We start from the raw sequence: 18437 nt of genomic DNA on the forward strand, positions 1-18437 counted from the left end.
GGGGGGGGGCAGGTTTGCTGGTCTGATAGAGCCTGGTGGAACCACTGAGACTATGGCCCCTAGCTGCCCTTCAGGTCTGGAATTGAATCCACACCTGTGGCTAACAGCCAAGCAGAAGACAGGCATATGAGTGGAACATTTATCTGAGGTAGATACACTCCTTGGAGAGAACAATCATGGGAGAAAGAAGGGCTGCTTATGCACAGGGAGATAGCTCAGGGGGCAGTAGTGTATAGAGGGATGGACACAGGGAAGAAGTAACTATGGGGAGGAAATGGGAGGGGAGCTATTGTGTTGTGGTAAATTGTGGTCAATGTCATGAGACAAATTATATATAAACTGCTGTATGGAAAGTGAATTTGCTCTGTAAGTTTTCATCCCAATCACAATTTACAAAAAAAAAGAAAAGAAAAGATAAGGAGCAAAGATGTCATGTTGAAGACTAAAATGTGCCTTACCTAAGCCATAGTATTTTTAATAGCTTCATATACCTGGATAAATAATAAGGAAAACTGGAGAAGCACTGATGTATTTGAATTGTGGAATGTGTGAAGAATATTGAATGTACCATGGACTGCTAGAAGAATGAATGAATATGTTTTAGAGGAAGTACAGCTGGAATGCTACTTAGAAGTGAGACTGGCCAGACTTCATCTCTCTTACTTTTGTCATGTCATCAGAAGGGACCAGTCCCTGTAGAGGGATATCATGCTTGGTAGAGGCTTAGCGACAAAGGGGAAGACCCTCAACAAGATGGATTGACACAGTGGCTTCAATGATGGGCTCACACATGGCAACACTTGTGAGGATGGCATAGGACCAAGCAGTGTTTCATTCTGTTGTACACAGGGTCACTGTGAGTCAGAACCAACTTGATGGTACCTAACAACAGTTCTTCTGGAAGCAGACTGCTAAGTTTTATCTCCCTCAGATCAGCTGGTGGGTTCAAACCTCTGATCTTCCTTAGCAGCCTAGCTCTTAACGTTGCAGTACCAGAGCTCCTTCTTCTTGGACTGTTGTTGTTTGCTGTTGAGTCAGACCTGACTCTTAGTGACCCCTCCTTGGGTTTCCAAGGCAGTATCACTACGGAAGTAGATTGGCCAACCTTCTTTCCGAGGAGTGGCTGGTGGGTTTGAACCACCAGCCTTCTGGTTAGCAGTCAAGTGCCTTAGGCACTACGCTACCAGAGCGCCCTCTTCCTGGACTAGTCTATCTAATCAGCCTCCCTCTGTACTCTGTTGAAAGCAGTGGTGTGTTGGTAAAAGGTAAGCAGTTTGCTCTCTGAAAAGAAAAGCAAGAAACAGAAGGGGAAAGAGCATGCATGAGCACACAGAGGAGCAAGCCAACCCTCATTTGCAGCACTTACCAATTTCTTTGGTGTGAATATTCCTACCACAGCAGATTTTAAGCTACTAATGCTTTAACAACCACCTTTCAGAATTCTTGAAAAATTGTCAATCAGCTTTCACAATGTGATACCAGTTGTTTCCAATATATCAGTTTGTAGCTCTTTAGTCTGTTTATTAACTTTAAGTTTTCTCAGAGAGCTCGCTCGCCCTTATGTGATACTATATTACATCATAATTTGTATTTTCTGCCCCACTAGATTTAAGTTCCAGATTTTGTCTGTCTTGTTCATTGCTGTATCTCTAGCACCTAAAGTATGGTCTGGCACAGAGTTGTGTGCTGTGGAGTCGTCTCACTCATAACAACCCTATGTGACTGAGCAGAACTGCCCCACAGGGTTTTCTAGGCGGTAACCTTTGCTAGGTCTTTCTCCTGTGGAATCACTGGGTGGGTTTCAATTGCCAGCTTTTCGCTTAGCAGCCAAGACTCCTCCTGGCACAGACTAGGGGCTGAAAAGTATTTGTTAAATGAATTAAATAGTGAACAGTGCTGCAAAGGAAATACTTAATCCTGTCTCCTTTCTCCCCTTCTTTAACTCTGTGTATCATTCTGAATGATGAGTAGTTGAACTGATAATCTGAGAAGTGAAAATATACCTTTAAAGTCTAATGATATAAATGTTTTACATGTGTTCAAAGCAGATTTTCTAGGTCTCATAACTTACTTGTTGCTTTGGTCCACAGGTGTAGATTTCCCATTTGGAATTAAATCAACATGATTTTTGTCCCAATATATCTGTAACCAAAACATATTCAGACACAAATATGAAAGAAAGTCTGAAAAATCAACTACCTGCAATACCATTATTGCCAGTACATTTTCCTTAGAGAATTTAAAATAACCGAAACTAAATAATTATTTGTGCAGTTACGTCTTTTAAATAAGCATAAAATATTTTTAAAAAATCAGGTTATCCTATCCTAGAACATATTGTATATGCTTTTAAGTATAAATTAGCCCATTTATTTCCTTACATTCTTCCCATTAATTGAACAATTGTATCTTCACTTTGTTTGACAGTATAGAGACATAAGGAGGGGATGGGAGGAAAGTCCTACAGTACAGAAGAAAAATGTCCTTCAAAAAAGGATCTCTTATAAGTAGATGGAATGAATGAGAATGATGACACATTGAGAAAAATGTAATCAATATCACTGAATAATTTGTTTATAAATGGTTAAATAGGAACTTATTTTGCTGTGTAAACATCTACCTTAAACACAATGAAATAGTATTTAAAAAAAAAATAATAAAATTGTTGTTGTTCTTAGTTGAGGTCAAATCATTTCCAACTCTTGGCGATCCCACATGTTCAGAGTAAAACTGCTTGCTCCCTAGGGTTTTCAAGGCTGTGACTTTTTGGAGGGCATTTTTTTCTGAGGTGCTTCTGGGCAGGTTTGAACCACCAACTTTTTGGCTAGCAGTTGAGTGTTTAACCATTTATGCTACTCAGGGACTCTCTATTTAAGATACTATTGAATAAATAAAAATAAAAATGACTTTAAAAACCATGATTAATGTAAGTGATGTCACTAATTTGTACATGAAAATATTAAATTGACAAATATTGTGCTACATACTCTTTTATCAACAAACAACCAGATTAAACCTAAACTGTAATACACCTTTCTTTAGTACTCACAGAATAATGTATGTAAAGTTCTCTCATGTCATCTTCTTCATCATTGAGAATTTCTTGCAAATTCCTAATGAAAATTTTGGTTTTAGAATTATATTTATTGATCTCATAAAATTTCAAAAGTAATAACAGTTCACTGAAAACAAAAAACCTAAAAATATATACAGAAATGTATAAAATGCAATGTAACTTTGCTCTCTTCTGTGTTCCCAGTCCCTCTTCCTAGAGCTAACATCTGTTTACAGTTTGAGTTGTTGGACCACTGCTAGTACCTAGACATTGTTGTGTATGAGGGAATTACAAAAATGTATCCTTTCCTCTGAACCACTGATTCTGAAATGGTGGTAATTTTGCCCCTCAGGAGATATTTTGAAAAGCTGGAGACATCTGGGTTGTCATGACTGAAGGGAGGGTTGTTCATGGCATTTGGTGGAAGTGTTGCTAATCATCCTATAATGCACAGCCAGCCCCCTACTACAAAGAATTACCCAGTCCAAAATGTCAATAGTGCTGAAGTTGATAAACCCTTCTCTACACTGTGAGGGCAGACAATGTAAATCTAGGCGGTTGTTTCTCTATTAAAGGTACAAGAGAACAGAGGGTCTTTTTCCTCAGTCTGTTGCCAACTACATATTTTATGAAAAAACTTTGAAACAATTGTAAGAAGAAAATGGCACTTCGTTTGCATTTCTTCCATTCTAGTAAGGTTGAACGTATTTTCATTTTTTTGATTAGCCATATTTATGTATTCATGTTGTTGTTGGCTGCCCTCCAGTCATAGAGACTCCATGTACGCAGAGAACTGCTCCTGAGGATTTTCAACGTTTCAACGTTTTGGAAACAGATTACCAGGCCTGTCTTTTGAGGCACCTCTGGGTGGGTTCCAACTACCAACTTGTTGGCTAGTAGTCAAGTGTTTAACCATTTGCACCATTTAGGTTTTGTCTTTTCACTGAGTCCTAAACAAATCAGATTTACTTTCTTCTCTTTGTTTTCTATCCAGCAGTATAGCATAATACTTAAGAGTAAAGGTCTTGGGACCAGACAGTCTTAAATTCTTATCCTGAGTTCATCACTTGCTCATTGTATGTCCACTGGCAATTTATAAATCTCAACTCAATGGCAACTAACAGAAACAATATAGAAACACACATGTTGTTGTTGTTGTTACATGCTGTCAATTCATCTCCGACTCATAGTGACCCTATGCACAACAGAATGAAACACCACCCGATCCTGCTCCAGCTCCATGATTCTTGCTATACTAGGGCCCATTGCCGCTGCCACCATGTCAATCCATCTCATTGAGGGCCTTCCCCTCTTTTGTCAACCCTCCACCTTACCAAGCATGACATTCTTCTCCAGGGAATGGTCCCTTCTGACAACATGACCAAAGTAGGTGAGACGAAATCTGGCCACTCTTGCCTCAAAGGAGCATTCTGGCTGCACTTCCTCCAGGACAGACCTGTTCTTTTAGCAGTCCATGGTACTTTTAGCATTCTTTACCAATACCACAGGTCAAAAGCATCAATTCTTCTTGGGTCTTCCTTATTCATTATCCAGTGCTCACATGCATATGAGGTGATTGAAAATACCATGGCTTGCATCAGGCTCACCTTAGTCCTCAAGAAGACATCTTTGCTCTTCAGCACTTGAAAGAGGTCCTTTGTAGCCAATTTGCCCAGTGCTATATGTCGCCTGGCATCCTGACTGCTGCTTCCATTGGCATCGATTGTAGAACCAAGTAATGTGAAGTCTTTGACAATTTCAATCTTTTCTCCATTTATCATAATGTTGCGTACAGGACCAGTTATGAGGATTTTTGTTTTCTTTATATTGAGATGTAATCCATACTGCAGACTGTATTCTTCAATCTTCATCAGTAAGTACTTCAAGTCATCCTCACTTTCAGCATGCAAAGTTGTGTCGTCAGCATATCGCAGGTTGTTAATGATTCTTCCTTCAATCCTAATGCCATGTTCTTCTTCATATAGTCCAGCTTCTTGGATTATTTGCTCAGCACACAGATTGAATAAGTATGGTGAAAGGATAGATCCCTGATGCACACCCTTCTTGATTTTGAACCATGTAGTGTTCCCTTTTTCTGTTTGAATGACAGCCTCCTGGTCTATGTACAGGTTCCTCATGAGTACAATTAAGTGTTCTGGAATTCCCATTCTTCTCAATGTTATCCACAATTCGTTATGATCCACACACTCAAATGCTTTGGCATAGTCAATAAAACACAAGTAAACATCTTTCTGGTATTCTTTGCCTTGAGCCAAGATCCAGCTGACATCAGCAATGATATCCCTCATTCCACGTCCTCTTCTGAATCCAGCTTGCATTTCTGGAAGTTCTCTGTCATTATACTGCTGCAACCATTTTTGAATTATCTTCAGTAAGATTTTACTTGCATGCGATATTGATATTGTTTGATAATTTCCACAGTCTGTGGCATCACCTTTCTTTGGAATGGATACAAATATGAATGAATCTCTTCCAGTCAGTTGGCCAGGTAGCTGTCTTCCAAATCTCTTGGCATAACCGAGTGAGTGCCTCCAGGGGGGCATCCGTTTGTTGGAACATCTCAATGGGTATTCCGTCAATTCCTGGAGCCTTGCTCTTCGCCAATTCTTTCAGTGCAGCTTTGACTTCCTCCTTCAATACCATTGGTTCTTGATCATATGCCACCTCTTGAAATGGATGAAGATTGACCAGTTCTTTTTGGTATTCCTCCATCTTCTTTTGATGCTTCCTGCATCATTTAATATTTTCCCCATAGAATCTTTCAATATTGCAACTCGAGGCTTAAACTTTTTCCTCAGTTCTTTCAGCTTGAGAAATGCTGAGCATGTTCTTCCCTTTTGGTTGCCTAACACCAGGTCTTTGCACATTTCATTATAGTAATTAGCTTTGTCTGTTTGACCTGCTCTTTGAAATCTTCTGTTCAGCTCTTTTATCTTAACATTTCTTCCATTTGCTTTAGCTACTCTTTGCTCAAGGGCAAGTTTCAGAACCTCTTCTGACATCCATTTTGGTCTTTTCTTTATTTCTCATATTTTTAATGACTTCTTGCTTTCTTCATGGATGATGCTCTTGATGACATCCCACAATTCTTTTCTTTTTTGGTCACTGGTATTCAGTGCATCAAATCTATTCTTTAGATGGTCTCTAAATTCAGGAGGGATATATTCAAGATCATATTTTGGCTGTTGTGAACTTGTTTTAAGTGTCATCAACTACAAGTTGAACTTGCATTTGAGCAGTTGATCTGTTCCACAATCACCTCCTGGCCTTGTTTTGGCTGAAGATATTGAGCTTTTCCATCGCCTCTTACCACAGATGTTGTCAATCTGATCCCTGTGTGTTCCATCTGGTGAAGTCCATGTGTGTTGCTTCCTTTTGGGTTGTTGAAAAAAGGTATTTGCAATGAATAAGTCATTATTCTTGCAGAATTCTATCATGTGATCTCCAGCATTATTTCTGTCACCAAGGCCAAATTTTCCAACTACTGGTGATTCTACTTTGTTTCCAACTTTAGCATTCCAATCACCAGTGATAAGCAACACATCTTGATTGCATGTTTGGTCAATTTTAGACTGCGGAAGTTGATAAAAATCTTCAATTTCCTCATCTTTGGCTTTGGTGGTTGGTGTGTAAATTTGAATAATAATAGTATTAATGGGTCTTCCTTGTAGGCATATGTATATTATCCTCTCACTGACAGCATTGTACTTCAGGACAGATCTTGAAACATCTTTTGTGATGATGAATACCACGCCATTCCTCTTCAACTTGTCATTCCCAGCACAGTAGATCATATGGTTGTCTGATTCAAAATTACCAAAACCAGTCCATTGCAGCTCACTAACGCCTAGGATATCAATCTTTATGCATTCAATTTCATTTTTGACAACTCCCAATTTTCCTAGATTCATACTTCGTACATTCCATGTTCTGATAATTAATGGATGTTTGCAGCTGTTTCTCCTCAATTTGAGTCATGCCACATCAGCCCATGGAGGTCCTGAAAGACTTACTTTATCCATATCATTAAGGTTGGTTCTACTCTGATGAGGCAGCTCTTTCCCACTCCTATATTGAGTGCTTTCTGATCCAAGGGGCTCGTCTACCTGCATTGTGTCAGATACACACATACATATATTTATATAGCAATATATATATTTCTATGTGTGATGATACATATATATTTATGTATCAGGAATCCTTTGTCTACCATGTATGTTGTCAGAATTTTCCTCACAGGGTATAGTTTGCCTTTTAACTTATAACAAGTATTTTCAACCCTTAAGAAAATAAGAAAATGCTGAAATATTTAAGCTAAATATAGCATGGATGATTCTCACTAAGGATATTGTATATTGTCCAAAGCAACTATTTCCATGTGGATAATTTGAAGGGACCAGGTCAAAGCTCTGTTTATTGTACAATACCAATTGCTGCCAAGCCACCTCTGACCCATGCCTACCCCACATGTGTCAGAGTAGAACTGTGCTCCAGAGGGTTTTCAATGGCTGATTTTTTTAAAGTTTATCTCCAGGCTTTTTGTCCAAGGTGACTCTGGGTGGATTTGAACCACCAACCTTTCAGTTAGCAGATAAACATATTAACTATTTGCACAATCCAGAGACTTCCTGTTTATTGTATTGGTTGATAATTAGAGAAGCATTTGGTTTTTCTCCATTTTTGAAAGTTTACACTATTATAAATTGTGCTAAAATTCAACTTCATATAAAGTGTGTAACTGTATTAAAATTGAACACCTTGTCTGTGTTTGTGTGTAAATATTTATTTGTACCTAAACAATCATGATTTACTAGATATAATGTAGGAAAAGCAATTGTATTTACTGACTTCCCATAAAGAGGACTGAGTTCTTTTAAATCTTCCATTGATGGCTTTTGGCCCAAAAGTTTCTTAAACAGAGCCAGTGGGAAAGGAAGCATGGCGACATTTAAATTGAATAAGGAGAGGCCAGACAATATCCCAAAGAGGAAATATTTCTTCTTGTCAAATTTAGGCTGAAAAAGAAGAAAAAAAAAAAAAAAAGCCCTAATGTATTACAAATAATCAATAAGAGAAAGGGTTAATTAGATTAGTAATATTTTTGTGTTCTCTTTTCTAAAAAGTTACAAATTAAAAGCAAAATGAGCTCTAGGAAAATTAGAATTTGAACCTCTTACGATGGCAGTGAGTTAGTTTGGTTTTGGTTTTATACAGTATAATACAATTTAAACTTCTTCTGTATTTTAAATACAAATTAATGTTCTGAACATTAAATAAATTAAGTGAATATTTATTTTTTGCTACTAATAGCAGATCTGGAATATTAAAAATACACTCAGATATCTTTATAAATTGAAGTTTTAATTACTTAATTTTATAGTCTTTGCCTTCAAATTCATGTAGAATATCACAGGGCTTTGAACTGGTTCATCCCATTCTAACGTCTGCTGAGAATTTCTATTTCTACCCAGTCACTTGGAGATCTTAAAATGTAGATTCTAATTCTCTACAGCTGGGATAGGGATGCAAATTCTCAGCAGGGGTTTGAACCAGAATGAATTGTTCTGAAGCTTTTCTTCCCCAACAGCTGACAGAGAGAGAGCATTCAACTATAGCCTGAATTTGGACTCCTAGTCTTCTGAACTGTGACCAAAAAAAAAAGAAAGAAAGTTTTTTAAGTCAATCTCTTGTGGTATTTATGTTACAGCAGCCCTAGGCAACTAAGACACTTGAAACAGACATGACATATGTCAGATGAGTGCCATGGAGTCTCTTTCAGCAATGCAGTCCACAGCCTAGGGGTTTCCAGAGTGAAGCTTATAAGTCAAGGAAGGTGACCAATGCTGCTGACCTTGAAGGTGAGTAGAAGAAAGAAGGGGAAGAAGGAAAGAGCCTGACAATATTGGGTTCACTTCTCCTCTTTACACTTTCTTGCCTTGGTTGAGGGAAAATACAGGCGTCATCTGTCCAGGCCATCAGAGCACCCTATTCTAGGTATCACTAGCCTGAAAATACTAAGGTTTAGATTCCAGCACCATCCTTACTATTAGTATTAGTAGGTGCATGACCTTGGGCCACTCACATACTATTCTGTGCCTCAATCTATTTGGTCTTTAAACTTCTGAGAATAATTATGAAGCTAAATGTTAAAAATACATTTGATATCATTGAATTCCCACCCACCACCCACTGCCATCAAATCAATACCAACTCACAGTAACCCTTTAAGACAGAGTAGAACTGCCCCCATAGGGTTTCTAAGGCTGTAAATTTTTATAGAAGCAGACTGCCTCATCTTTCTCCCACAGCATGTCTGGGGGGTGTGAACTGCCGACTTTTTGGTTAGCACCTGAATGCCTTAACCACTGCAACACCAGAGCTCCTTGTCACTGAATTACACATGTAAAAATTGTTGAATTGGCAAGTGTTTTGTTATCTATATTTTTACCACAAAAAAATACACGTGAATTTTGAAAATAAGTTACAAAGACAAGTAGTCTCTAAACTGGCCATCCCTAACATAACCAGTCTTATTTTCTATGATTTGTGTGTCCCTTGGATTCCAGTTGTTTTTGTCTTTTCAAAGACAAAAGCCCTAAACAAATCAGATCATTTTTGTCTTTGCATTTTTTATGCAGCACTACAGCACAATGCTTAAGAGTAAGGTCTTTGGCGTCAGACAGTCCTGAAATCGTTATCTCCTGGCTTCATCACTTGCTCACTGTGTGTCTTCTGGCAATTTATTTAATCTCTCTGAACCTCTGTTTCTACATCTGTGAAATGGGAATAAACCACTTACCTTACAGGGTAAGGTAAAGTTTATTTTTCTTCTTTCCATCCTTCACTTGCATCTCTCTCTTAGATCCATTTCATACCTGTCCTACAACATCAATCTCAAGTCTCAACTTCTCTGTGACACTTTCCCCAGCCACTTAAGTATTCCTTCATTTCTTTCTGCACAAATAAAGAACCTCTTAAAGTTTAGCACCTTAAAGGTTTCGTGGTGCTCTTATACTTTCACATACCTTGTTTTATTCTCACAACAGCCCTATATAGCCTAAAGAACAAAATTTATCATGTCTATTTCATAGGTGAATAAACTGAAAACTCAGAGGCTAAATGATCATTATCACTCAAAACTAGAACTCTGGAAACCAGGACTGCTTTTCTCACCCCGCCGTGTTCCTCAACGATTACACATAAAAAGACAATCCATAATTTAGAACCAATTGGTATTTTCTGGTGTTTTAGTCTTCTCATTCTATCTACATTTTCAAAAAGCTGAAGAAGGAAAGGAATTGCATTTTATACTGATTTGAAGCTCCCACAGTATTTAATATAATTGGAAACCTCAATAAACATTCAATAAATGTTTGTTGACTGACTGCTAAAAATCTAACCATTGACACATCTTGGCCATTCCTATCTTTTAGAGGTTGTTATGGAATGAATTGTATCCCCTTAAAATAGATTTTGTAAATCCAGACTCCTGTGCTTGTCAATATAATCTCATTTGGGAATAAGGTTTTCTTTGTTATGTTAATGAGGCCATGTCTGTGTAGGGTGTGTTTTAAGCCAGTCATTTTTGAGATATAGAAAGAGCAGATTAGGCACAGAAGAAAACAAGGACAGATGGGGGAAGACTGATCCCACCTCTATCCCAGCTCTCCAAGGAATGCCACCATGAGGAATGCTAAAGAAGCTGAGACAAGGATTTTCACCCCAGAGTGGACAGAAAAAGCCTTCCCCTGAAACAAGCACCCTCAGCTCACACTTCTAGCCTCCTAAACTGTGAGAAAATATTTTTCTTTGTTTCTTACAGCCACCATTTGTAGTATTTCTGATATAGCAGCACTAAGAAACGGGTTCATTCTTTCTCAAAGTGATACAAAGAACCTTTCAGAACTTTTTTTTTTTTTTTCCACACTGATACATCTCCTCTTCTTTGTCTTTTCTGATTTCTAAACCTTCACCATGTCATTTGGAATAGCATTTGGAAGTTTATGGGTAAAAGGGTCAATAAATAGGAACTCACCATGTCATTCTTTCTAGAACTGTTTGTTGCATGTTACTAATAGAGATATGATGACAAGTCTTTTACTACTTTAAGAAAGAAAGTGTTTGCATCTGGGGAATCTGCATTGAAAAATTGCTAAAGAAATTAATCACTTCATTATAATTGATGATTATATCTAGGATTCAATCAAGAATTTCTCTCCCAAAGTGAAACACTCTAGTGCTTCTCAAAATTTTAGAAACAACAAAAATATTCATCAATAGGAGACTGGGTAAACAAATTGTGATATATGCATACAATATTATGTTATTGTTAATTGACATGGAGTAGGCTTCATTCACCTCAAGATAACTCTAACTAAACGTTGCCCGAGCTATACAATAGTATTCTACTCAGCAATAAAAAGAAATGAACTATGGATATATGCCATAACATGGATGAATGTCAAAATAATTATGCTGAGCAAAAGAAGAGAGATACAAAAGACAATATTAGGAGTCCATTATATAAGATTTTAGGAAATGCAAACTAGGCCCTCATGACAGAAAGCAGATCAGTGGTTACCTGAATATGGGGAATGGGGGAAGGGCCAGGAGGGAGGGATTAGAAAGAGACAGGAGGAAAATTTAGGGGGTAATGGATATATTCATTATCCAGTGATAATTTCATGGTATAAGTACATCAAAACTTATGAAATTGGATATTTTAAATATAGGTAGTTTGTTATATGTCAATTATAGTTCAGTAAAGTTGTTTAAGAAATTTAATGTGCATCTGAATCACCTGGGGACATTATTAAAGTGTAAGTCTGAGTCATAGCATCTGAGGTGGAGCCTGAGATTCTATAGTTCTGACACCTCCCAAGTGATGCTGTCATCGCTTGTCTGTGAACTATATTTTGACCAGCAAGATTCTAGATGGCCTAATGCTATAGTATTTTCAATAGTTTGAATAGTGTGTTTTTTCTCTTCTGGGGGAAAAAAGTTAAAAAAGAAAAAAAAATCTTACTTTGACAGGAAACCACATGTAGGAATTATCTTCAGGATATATGAACATTCCATATTCAGGTTTGGTCATCTCTTCAAATACACAGTGGAAGAATTCTGACTTGACTCCTTCACCCACAGAAACAATTTCTTTAATAAATTCAACCTGAGGAAAGGGAACACACTTCCAGGTTCAGATTTAAAATCTCCCAGACATGTAAGTAAGTGACTTAGTTAAGATTTGTAAAATAACCCAGACCAGTTCACTCCAGATCAGCAGAACTTCAGCTAAATTGCACACCTGTGAAATAAATGATTGCTATCTTAAGCTTTGGTACTTGACTGCTAACCAGAAGGCTGGCAGTTCAAACCCATCAGCCACTCCTCAGAAGGAAGGTTGGGCAATCTACTTCCGTAGTGATACTGCCTCGGAAACCCAAGGAGGGGTCGCTATGAATCCCGTCCGACTCGACAGCACATAACAACAACAACAACAACATCTTAAGCTTTGAAATGAGTCATTATGCAGCATTTTTATAGCCATAGGTAAATAATAGTTAACTCATAACCTAATGTGTAATTAAATATCCCATACCTGTTCTCTGAAGGATAAGAGGGGAATTCTGGAAACCGTAAGACTGGTAACCATAGTTGCAAATGCAGGCTTTTATAAGAGGGCTTTTGCTCCATTACATAAATATTTCACCCACCTCCCCACACCCCACATCATGGAAATGTCCAAGGAGACTTTTCACAGTACCGTCAAAGCTTTACGTAGGTCAGTGATTTCAGCTTGGCTTATTTGACGCAGAGCATCTTCAACCGCGTGCCTCCGTCTGACTCTGAGTATAAATGTGGGAGGTGAAGGGAATTCATTCCTTCTTTGAACCATTTGATGCCAGTTCTGGAATGCTTTCTCCTGTGACTCCTAGAAAAAGAAATGTTTTACTTGGTTGCTGCCTTTGAGCTCACCTCCCAGAAAGTGTTTGTATTGGAAATAAGTATTTTAATATAATATATATATACGCTGTAGCATAGTGGATAAGACACTTGCCTGCTAACCAGACGGCTGGCGGTTCAAACCCACCAGCCACTCCCCGGAAGGAAGGTTGGGCAATCCTACTTCCGTAGTGATACTGCCTCGGAAACCCAAGGAGGGGTCGCTATGAGTCAGGTTTGACTCGACGGCACATAACAACAACAACAACAACATACGCTGTCGTTACTATATATATCACAATGTAATTATTTAAGGAAAAGGGAAACTTATCTATACAGTAGAAAATAAGAGAGACAGCAAGATCAAAGATGATATGCCATCAGGAAATTAGATACATTGGATCAGTCACCATGAATGAATATCTAAGTAATGGAAAGCTATCTCAGATCATTTATTATAGTAAACATGATCCTTAAAGGCAATACTGGTATCCAGCATACTGAGGCATTCATCCCTCATCAATCTTAAGAAACCTTATAAATATAAGGGCAGTTTAGGAACTCAAGGGTGATTGATGTTAGCTGTAAGAAAAAATCTGGAAGACTCGCTCAGAGAAGATACATTCTTTTTCAATTAATTATGATTCACCTACAGAATCTGCATGGTAATGCCCTAAAAATATGTCAGAGGTGGCCTCATTTTGTATCTAGCAGTGCTCCCAACCACCCTCCATAGTACTTCTCTTTAGTTTTTCTGAATTCTCAACACTCCTCTACCTTGTTCTTGATTCTTATCTTCTTGGATTGGCAACGTTGTGTTGGACTTGCTAACCTTGCTTTGACTTTAAGCAATTCTCTAGGGCTTATGGTATATCCTAAGGAAAGTAAAGGAGAATTTAGGACTCATAAACTAATCAAATCCTCCTGGACCTGTCCTAAAATAATGACATCAAGGTCAGTAGATAACAGCCATCTTACTGCAAGTTCCCAGGCTGCCTGTGGTTGCCCACATTAACTCCCTGCAAGCATCTCAGAGATGGACTTGCATCTGGACTTGGGAAAGATTACCTCAAATCTCTGCCACCATTATATACTGAGAAATTTATACATGGTTCTGCCATATTCTTCTGTTTTTTTGTAATATATAATTTGTAAAGAAGCTCCAGGCTTGTAGGGGAGTGGATCAAGTCCCATTTCTGGTCCTTCCTGGTGGTGGGTGTGGTAGTGCAGTTTGTGTGTCGACTTGGCTGGGCTTGGGTCAGTGGCTGGGCAGCTGGATGTAGTATTCCCCATGATGAGACTGGTAATCAACTCCATGGTGCAATCTACTGTGAGCAGCTGAGTACCTGCCTTAGGGATGTGGTCTGCTTCCCGTATATAAAGAGAAGACTTGGGGAATGGCTCTAGCTGATGGCATGCTTAGATCCTGCATGTAGCCATGTTGTTGTTCAGCAGCCTGCCATGCTCTGCCGACCTTGGGACTTTCAGTGGACTTGAATTAATGGCCTGCCGTGTGGCTTGGTAACATTGGGACTGTGTCATTTTATTTGTTGACCTTGGGCTTGTCAGCCTCAGCAGCCAGTAGGTGCCTGAGTGAAGAGATGCCTGTAGCTTCAGTGGGCCAGGAGCAAGAGGCAGAGCTGAAGCCCAAGGTCAAAGGACTTTCACACAGTCCCTAGAGCCTGGTGCTTTGAACTTGGACTTAAAGCCTCTGAACAGTAAGAGAATAAACCCTGTTTGTTCAAGTATCTCATTTGTTATATTTCTGTCAGAGTGGCACTAGGTAATCAGAACAATGGGTCTTCTCCTTCTGTGGCCCAGTAGTCTGCAGTGCATGTACATTCAGTAACATTGAATGCTGAAGAACACGTTCCATGGTCCTGAGTGAGGAAGAGTAACCAGCAATGTCTTCCACCAACTGTACCAGACAGGGCTTCCTATGGCCTGCTATAGATCCAACCTTCTCTCACCTAATGAAGTATTGGTCTGGAAATCTGCATTTCACCTTATTTTCCAGCTCCTCTACTCCAGTACTGGTTTTCCTTCTGTGCAATTATCCATTGGAATTTTTAATCCAGTTTGAAGATTATAGTTTTGATTATGTCCATCAGCTTTCCTCTCAAGGATAGGACTTTGGAGTTTGCTTTCTAACTGCACCCATGGCAACTACAACTAAGAGACTGTACAGTCTTGTGCCCAAGTCTTTCCTAATCTTTCATGGTATGCAACCTGCCTAGGTACACTGTCCATCTAGCCCTCACTTACAGAACAGCAGAATTGTTGTTAGCTGCCATCATGTCAATTCTGGCTCGTGGCAACCCTATGCATGCAGAATAGAATTGCTTCATAGGATTTTCAAGGCTGCGACCTTTCTGTTGCAGATCACAGGCCTGTCTTTTGAGGCAACTCTATGTGCATTTGACTCTCCAAACTTTCAGTTGCATACTTAACCATTTGCTCCAGGGAAGACAGAAATACTGCTGTACAAAGGGAGTACCATAAAAGGAGAGACTTGTTTAAAGGGAACTTTAAGGGGAATTTAGATTTGAAAAAGATAGACATAATCCATTTTCTGCCTTTATAAGGGATGTCACAGAAATTAAAAAAAAAAAAAAAAGAGAGAGAGATGGCTGAGAAAGAAAAGACCCAGATAGAACTCCTTATAAATATGCTAATGACAGACCTTATAGACCTCCTAGCTAATATACTAATATTAATTAGAAGGAGAGTCCTTATCTATGGAATGCTATCAGTAGGATGTATCTAGTCTGTCCAGGTTGCTTATTGTATATAAACCTAGGGTTTATGGATTTACGGGGTAAGTTCATGGGAAAATACATTGTAAACTATATAATTAATAAGATAAAAAAAGGAAATGTTTGACAACTAAAATGGCTCCTTTTGTGCACACGATGTCCCAGACTATGCCATGTTTCACCCACGTGGCCTCTATCCTTTGAATTAGTAATGAAAGTTAGTACAGGGTATGACTTCTGATTTCTTTAGTTCTTTAAAGTATAAGGGTTACAGATATAGTTAAGAATCTTGCCTGAAAGATGAGCTAGGCTCAGGCCATAAAACTATTTGAAAAAGATTTAGTATAATGTATATACTTAACTGAGAACTAAGGCTGATCAGAGAGACAAAATAGTTTGTAAATGTTATGTGGAAATAATACAAGTACCAGGAAACAAGTTGAAGGAGGAGAGTAGGTGGGAAAAAAGAATAAACTCACTAACTGACTCGTAGGCATTGTCTGAGAATAAAAGAATTATCAGTTGAAGTTTATAAACCAAGTAGTTGACATTTAACCAGGGGTAAAAATCCCAAAACTTTAATACTAAGCACATAGTAGTGTCTAAAACTGGATCAAGGAGGGAAAGGGAGAGAGAAAGAAAGAAGTAGTTACTAGATAATTTCAGTATTGCTCATAATGGGAAAACAATAGATAGCATCTAAAGAAAGTGAGAACTACTGCATATATAAAGGCATTATATTAAAGATAAACACTAGGCAAAAGGGAAATCTTCCTAAATACCAAGAGAAATACAAAAAAATAAGAAAGGGAGAAGATAAAACAAATCACATAAATACTGAGTTTTTAATGTATATATTAAATATAACTTAAAGCAAAGAAAAGAAAGGGCAGAAAGGTATATTATGTAAATGCACAATACAATTTTTGATTGCAGATAGCCAAACCAAAAAGATGAAAAAGGGGGACAATATAATGAAAAATTATAATGTAATTAATAACTCACAAATTACAATGAAAATAGAACAGTTATTAATACCTATCTATGTGCCAAGTAGGGAGCTCTGGTAGTGTAGTGCCTAAGGCATTTGACTGCTAACCAGAAGGCTGGCAGTTCAAACCCACCCGTCACTCCTCAGAAGGAAGGTTGGGCAATCTACTTCCGTAATGATACTGCCTTGGAAACCCAAGGAGGGGTCGCTATGAGTCAGATCCTACTCAACAGCAGTGAGTTTGGTTTCTTTTTGGTGCAGTGGTTAAGCACTTGGCTGCTAACTGAAAGTTCAGTGGTTTGAACTGACCAGCTCCTCCGTGGGAGAAAGATGTAGTAATCTGCTTCTGTAAGAAATCCTACGGAGCAGTTCTACTCTGTCCTACAGGGTCAATATGAATTAGAATCAACTCTAAAGCAATGGGTTATGCACCAAATAATAGCAGTAAAGTTCACAGAACAGAAGGAATAAGAGTTGGAAGAAAACAGATGAACTTACATTAATGATTGAGGATCTTAATCTCAGACAAAGTGGAAAAATCAGTAAATTTCAGTTCTTAGTTTTCCTATTTCTTGCCTTTTATTTTTAAAATTAATTTGTTGTAATGGAGGGTTAGATCATTGACTTTCAGGCATTATTTCCTCTGGGAAGCACTGTTGAACCCTTTACATTTTTCCCTAAACACAGGATTTCTTACACTGTACACTAGATGCCTGGTTACTTGTCATTATTATCTAGTAGACCATGTGTTGGCAATCTATGGACCTCTTTGTTGCTGAGCAAATTCTATTACAATATAATATGGATATGGATATGTTATATGGATATATCAGTTTGTTTATCCGTTCATCTGCTGATGGACATTTAGACTGTTTCCAAATTGGAGGTAGTGTGAATAAAGCTGCTATGAATATCCATGTGCAGGTCTTTGTGTGGAAGAGTTTTCAGGTCTCTGAGGTATATACTTAGAAGTGGAATTTCTGTATCTAAAGTAAATATAAAGAGCCCTGGTTTGTTTGTTTGTGTGTGTGTGTGTGTGTCACAACAATTAAGCACTCAGTTGCTAATAAAACAGTTGGCGATTAAAACCCACTCTATGGCTCCCCAGGAGAAAGACTTGAGGATCTTCTTTCATAAAAATTACAGCCAAAGAAACTATATGGAGTAGTTCTACTTTGTCACATGGGATCACTGTAAGTCAAAAATCAATTCCATAGCACCTAACTACAACAACAAAGGTAAATAAATATAGGTTTCATTTAATAAGAACCAGTGGACTGTTGTACCAAGTTGTTGTAACATTTTCTCTTCCTACCAGCAAGCAAGAGTTCCATTAGCTCTACATCCTTGGAAACAAACTATCAGAAATCTTAACTATAGCAGTCCAAATACTAGACAGTATTTCCCTCCTTTTCAGACTTTTCCCCCTCCTTTTGGGACTTTTAAATCAAAGATGTGACATTCCTTAATAAGAGACCTCGGGTGGTACACACAGTTAAGCGTTCGACTACAAGTGAAAGGCTGGTGGTTCGAACCAACCCAGCGGCACCTCAAAAGATAGGCCTTGCAATCTGCTTCCAAAGGGTCACAGCCATGAAGCAGATCTACTCTGCACAGATGAGGTCACTGCATTGGAATCAACACAATGGCAACTAATAACGACAATAAACTG

At 38.3% G+C, this 18437-nt stretch overlaps 1 protein-coding gene across 1 annotated transcript in view; it reads right to left on the reverse strand.

Annotated features, from left to right (window-relative positions):
• The window catches only part of HERC6 (HECT and RLD domain containing E3 ubiquitin protein ligase family member 6), a 98405-nt gene that overhangs the window by 19921 nt on the left and 60047 nt on the right, over positions 1 to 18437 (reverse strand). The window contains exons 16-20 of the mRNA XM_007951711.2: positions 12840 to 13007; positions 12102 to 12245; positions 7925 to 8091; positions 3050 to 3113; positions 2072 to 2142 (exon numbers count right to left, since the gene is read on the reverse strand). Coding sequence (XP_007949902.1) covers positions 2072 to 2142; positions 3050 to 3113; positions 7925 to 8091; positions 12102 to 12245; positions 12840 to 13007 — 614 coding nt within the window. The remainder of the gene's footprint in view (positions 1 to 2071; positions 2143 to 3049; positions 3114 to 7924; positions 8092 to 12101; positions 12246 to 12839; positions 13008 to 18437) is intronic.

Source organism: Orycteropus afer, unplaced genomic scaffold (genome assembly GCF_000298275.1).
Source record: "Orycteropus afer afer isolate SDZICR_OR568_19922 unplaced genomic scaffold, OryAfe1.0 scaffold00309, whole genome shotgun sequence".
NCBI lineage: Eukaryota > Metazoa > Chordata > Mammalia > Tubulidentata > Orycteropodidae > Orycteropus > Orycteropus afer.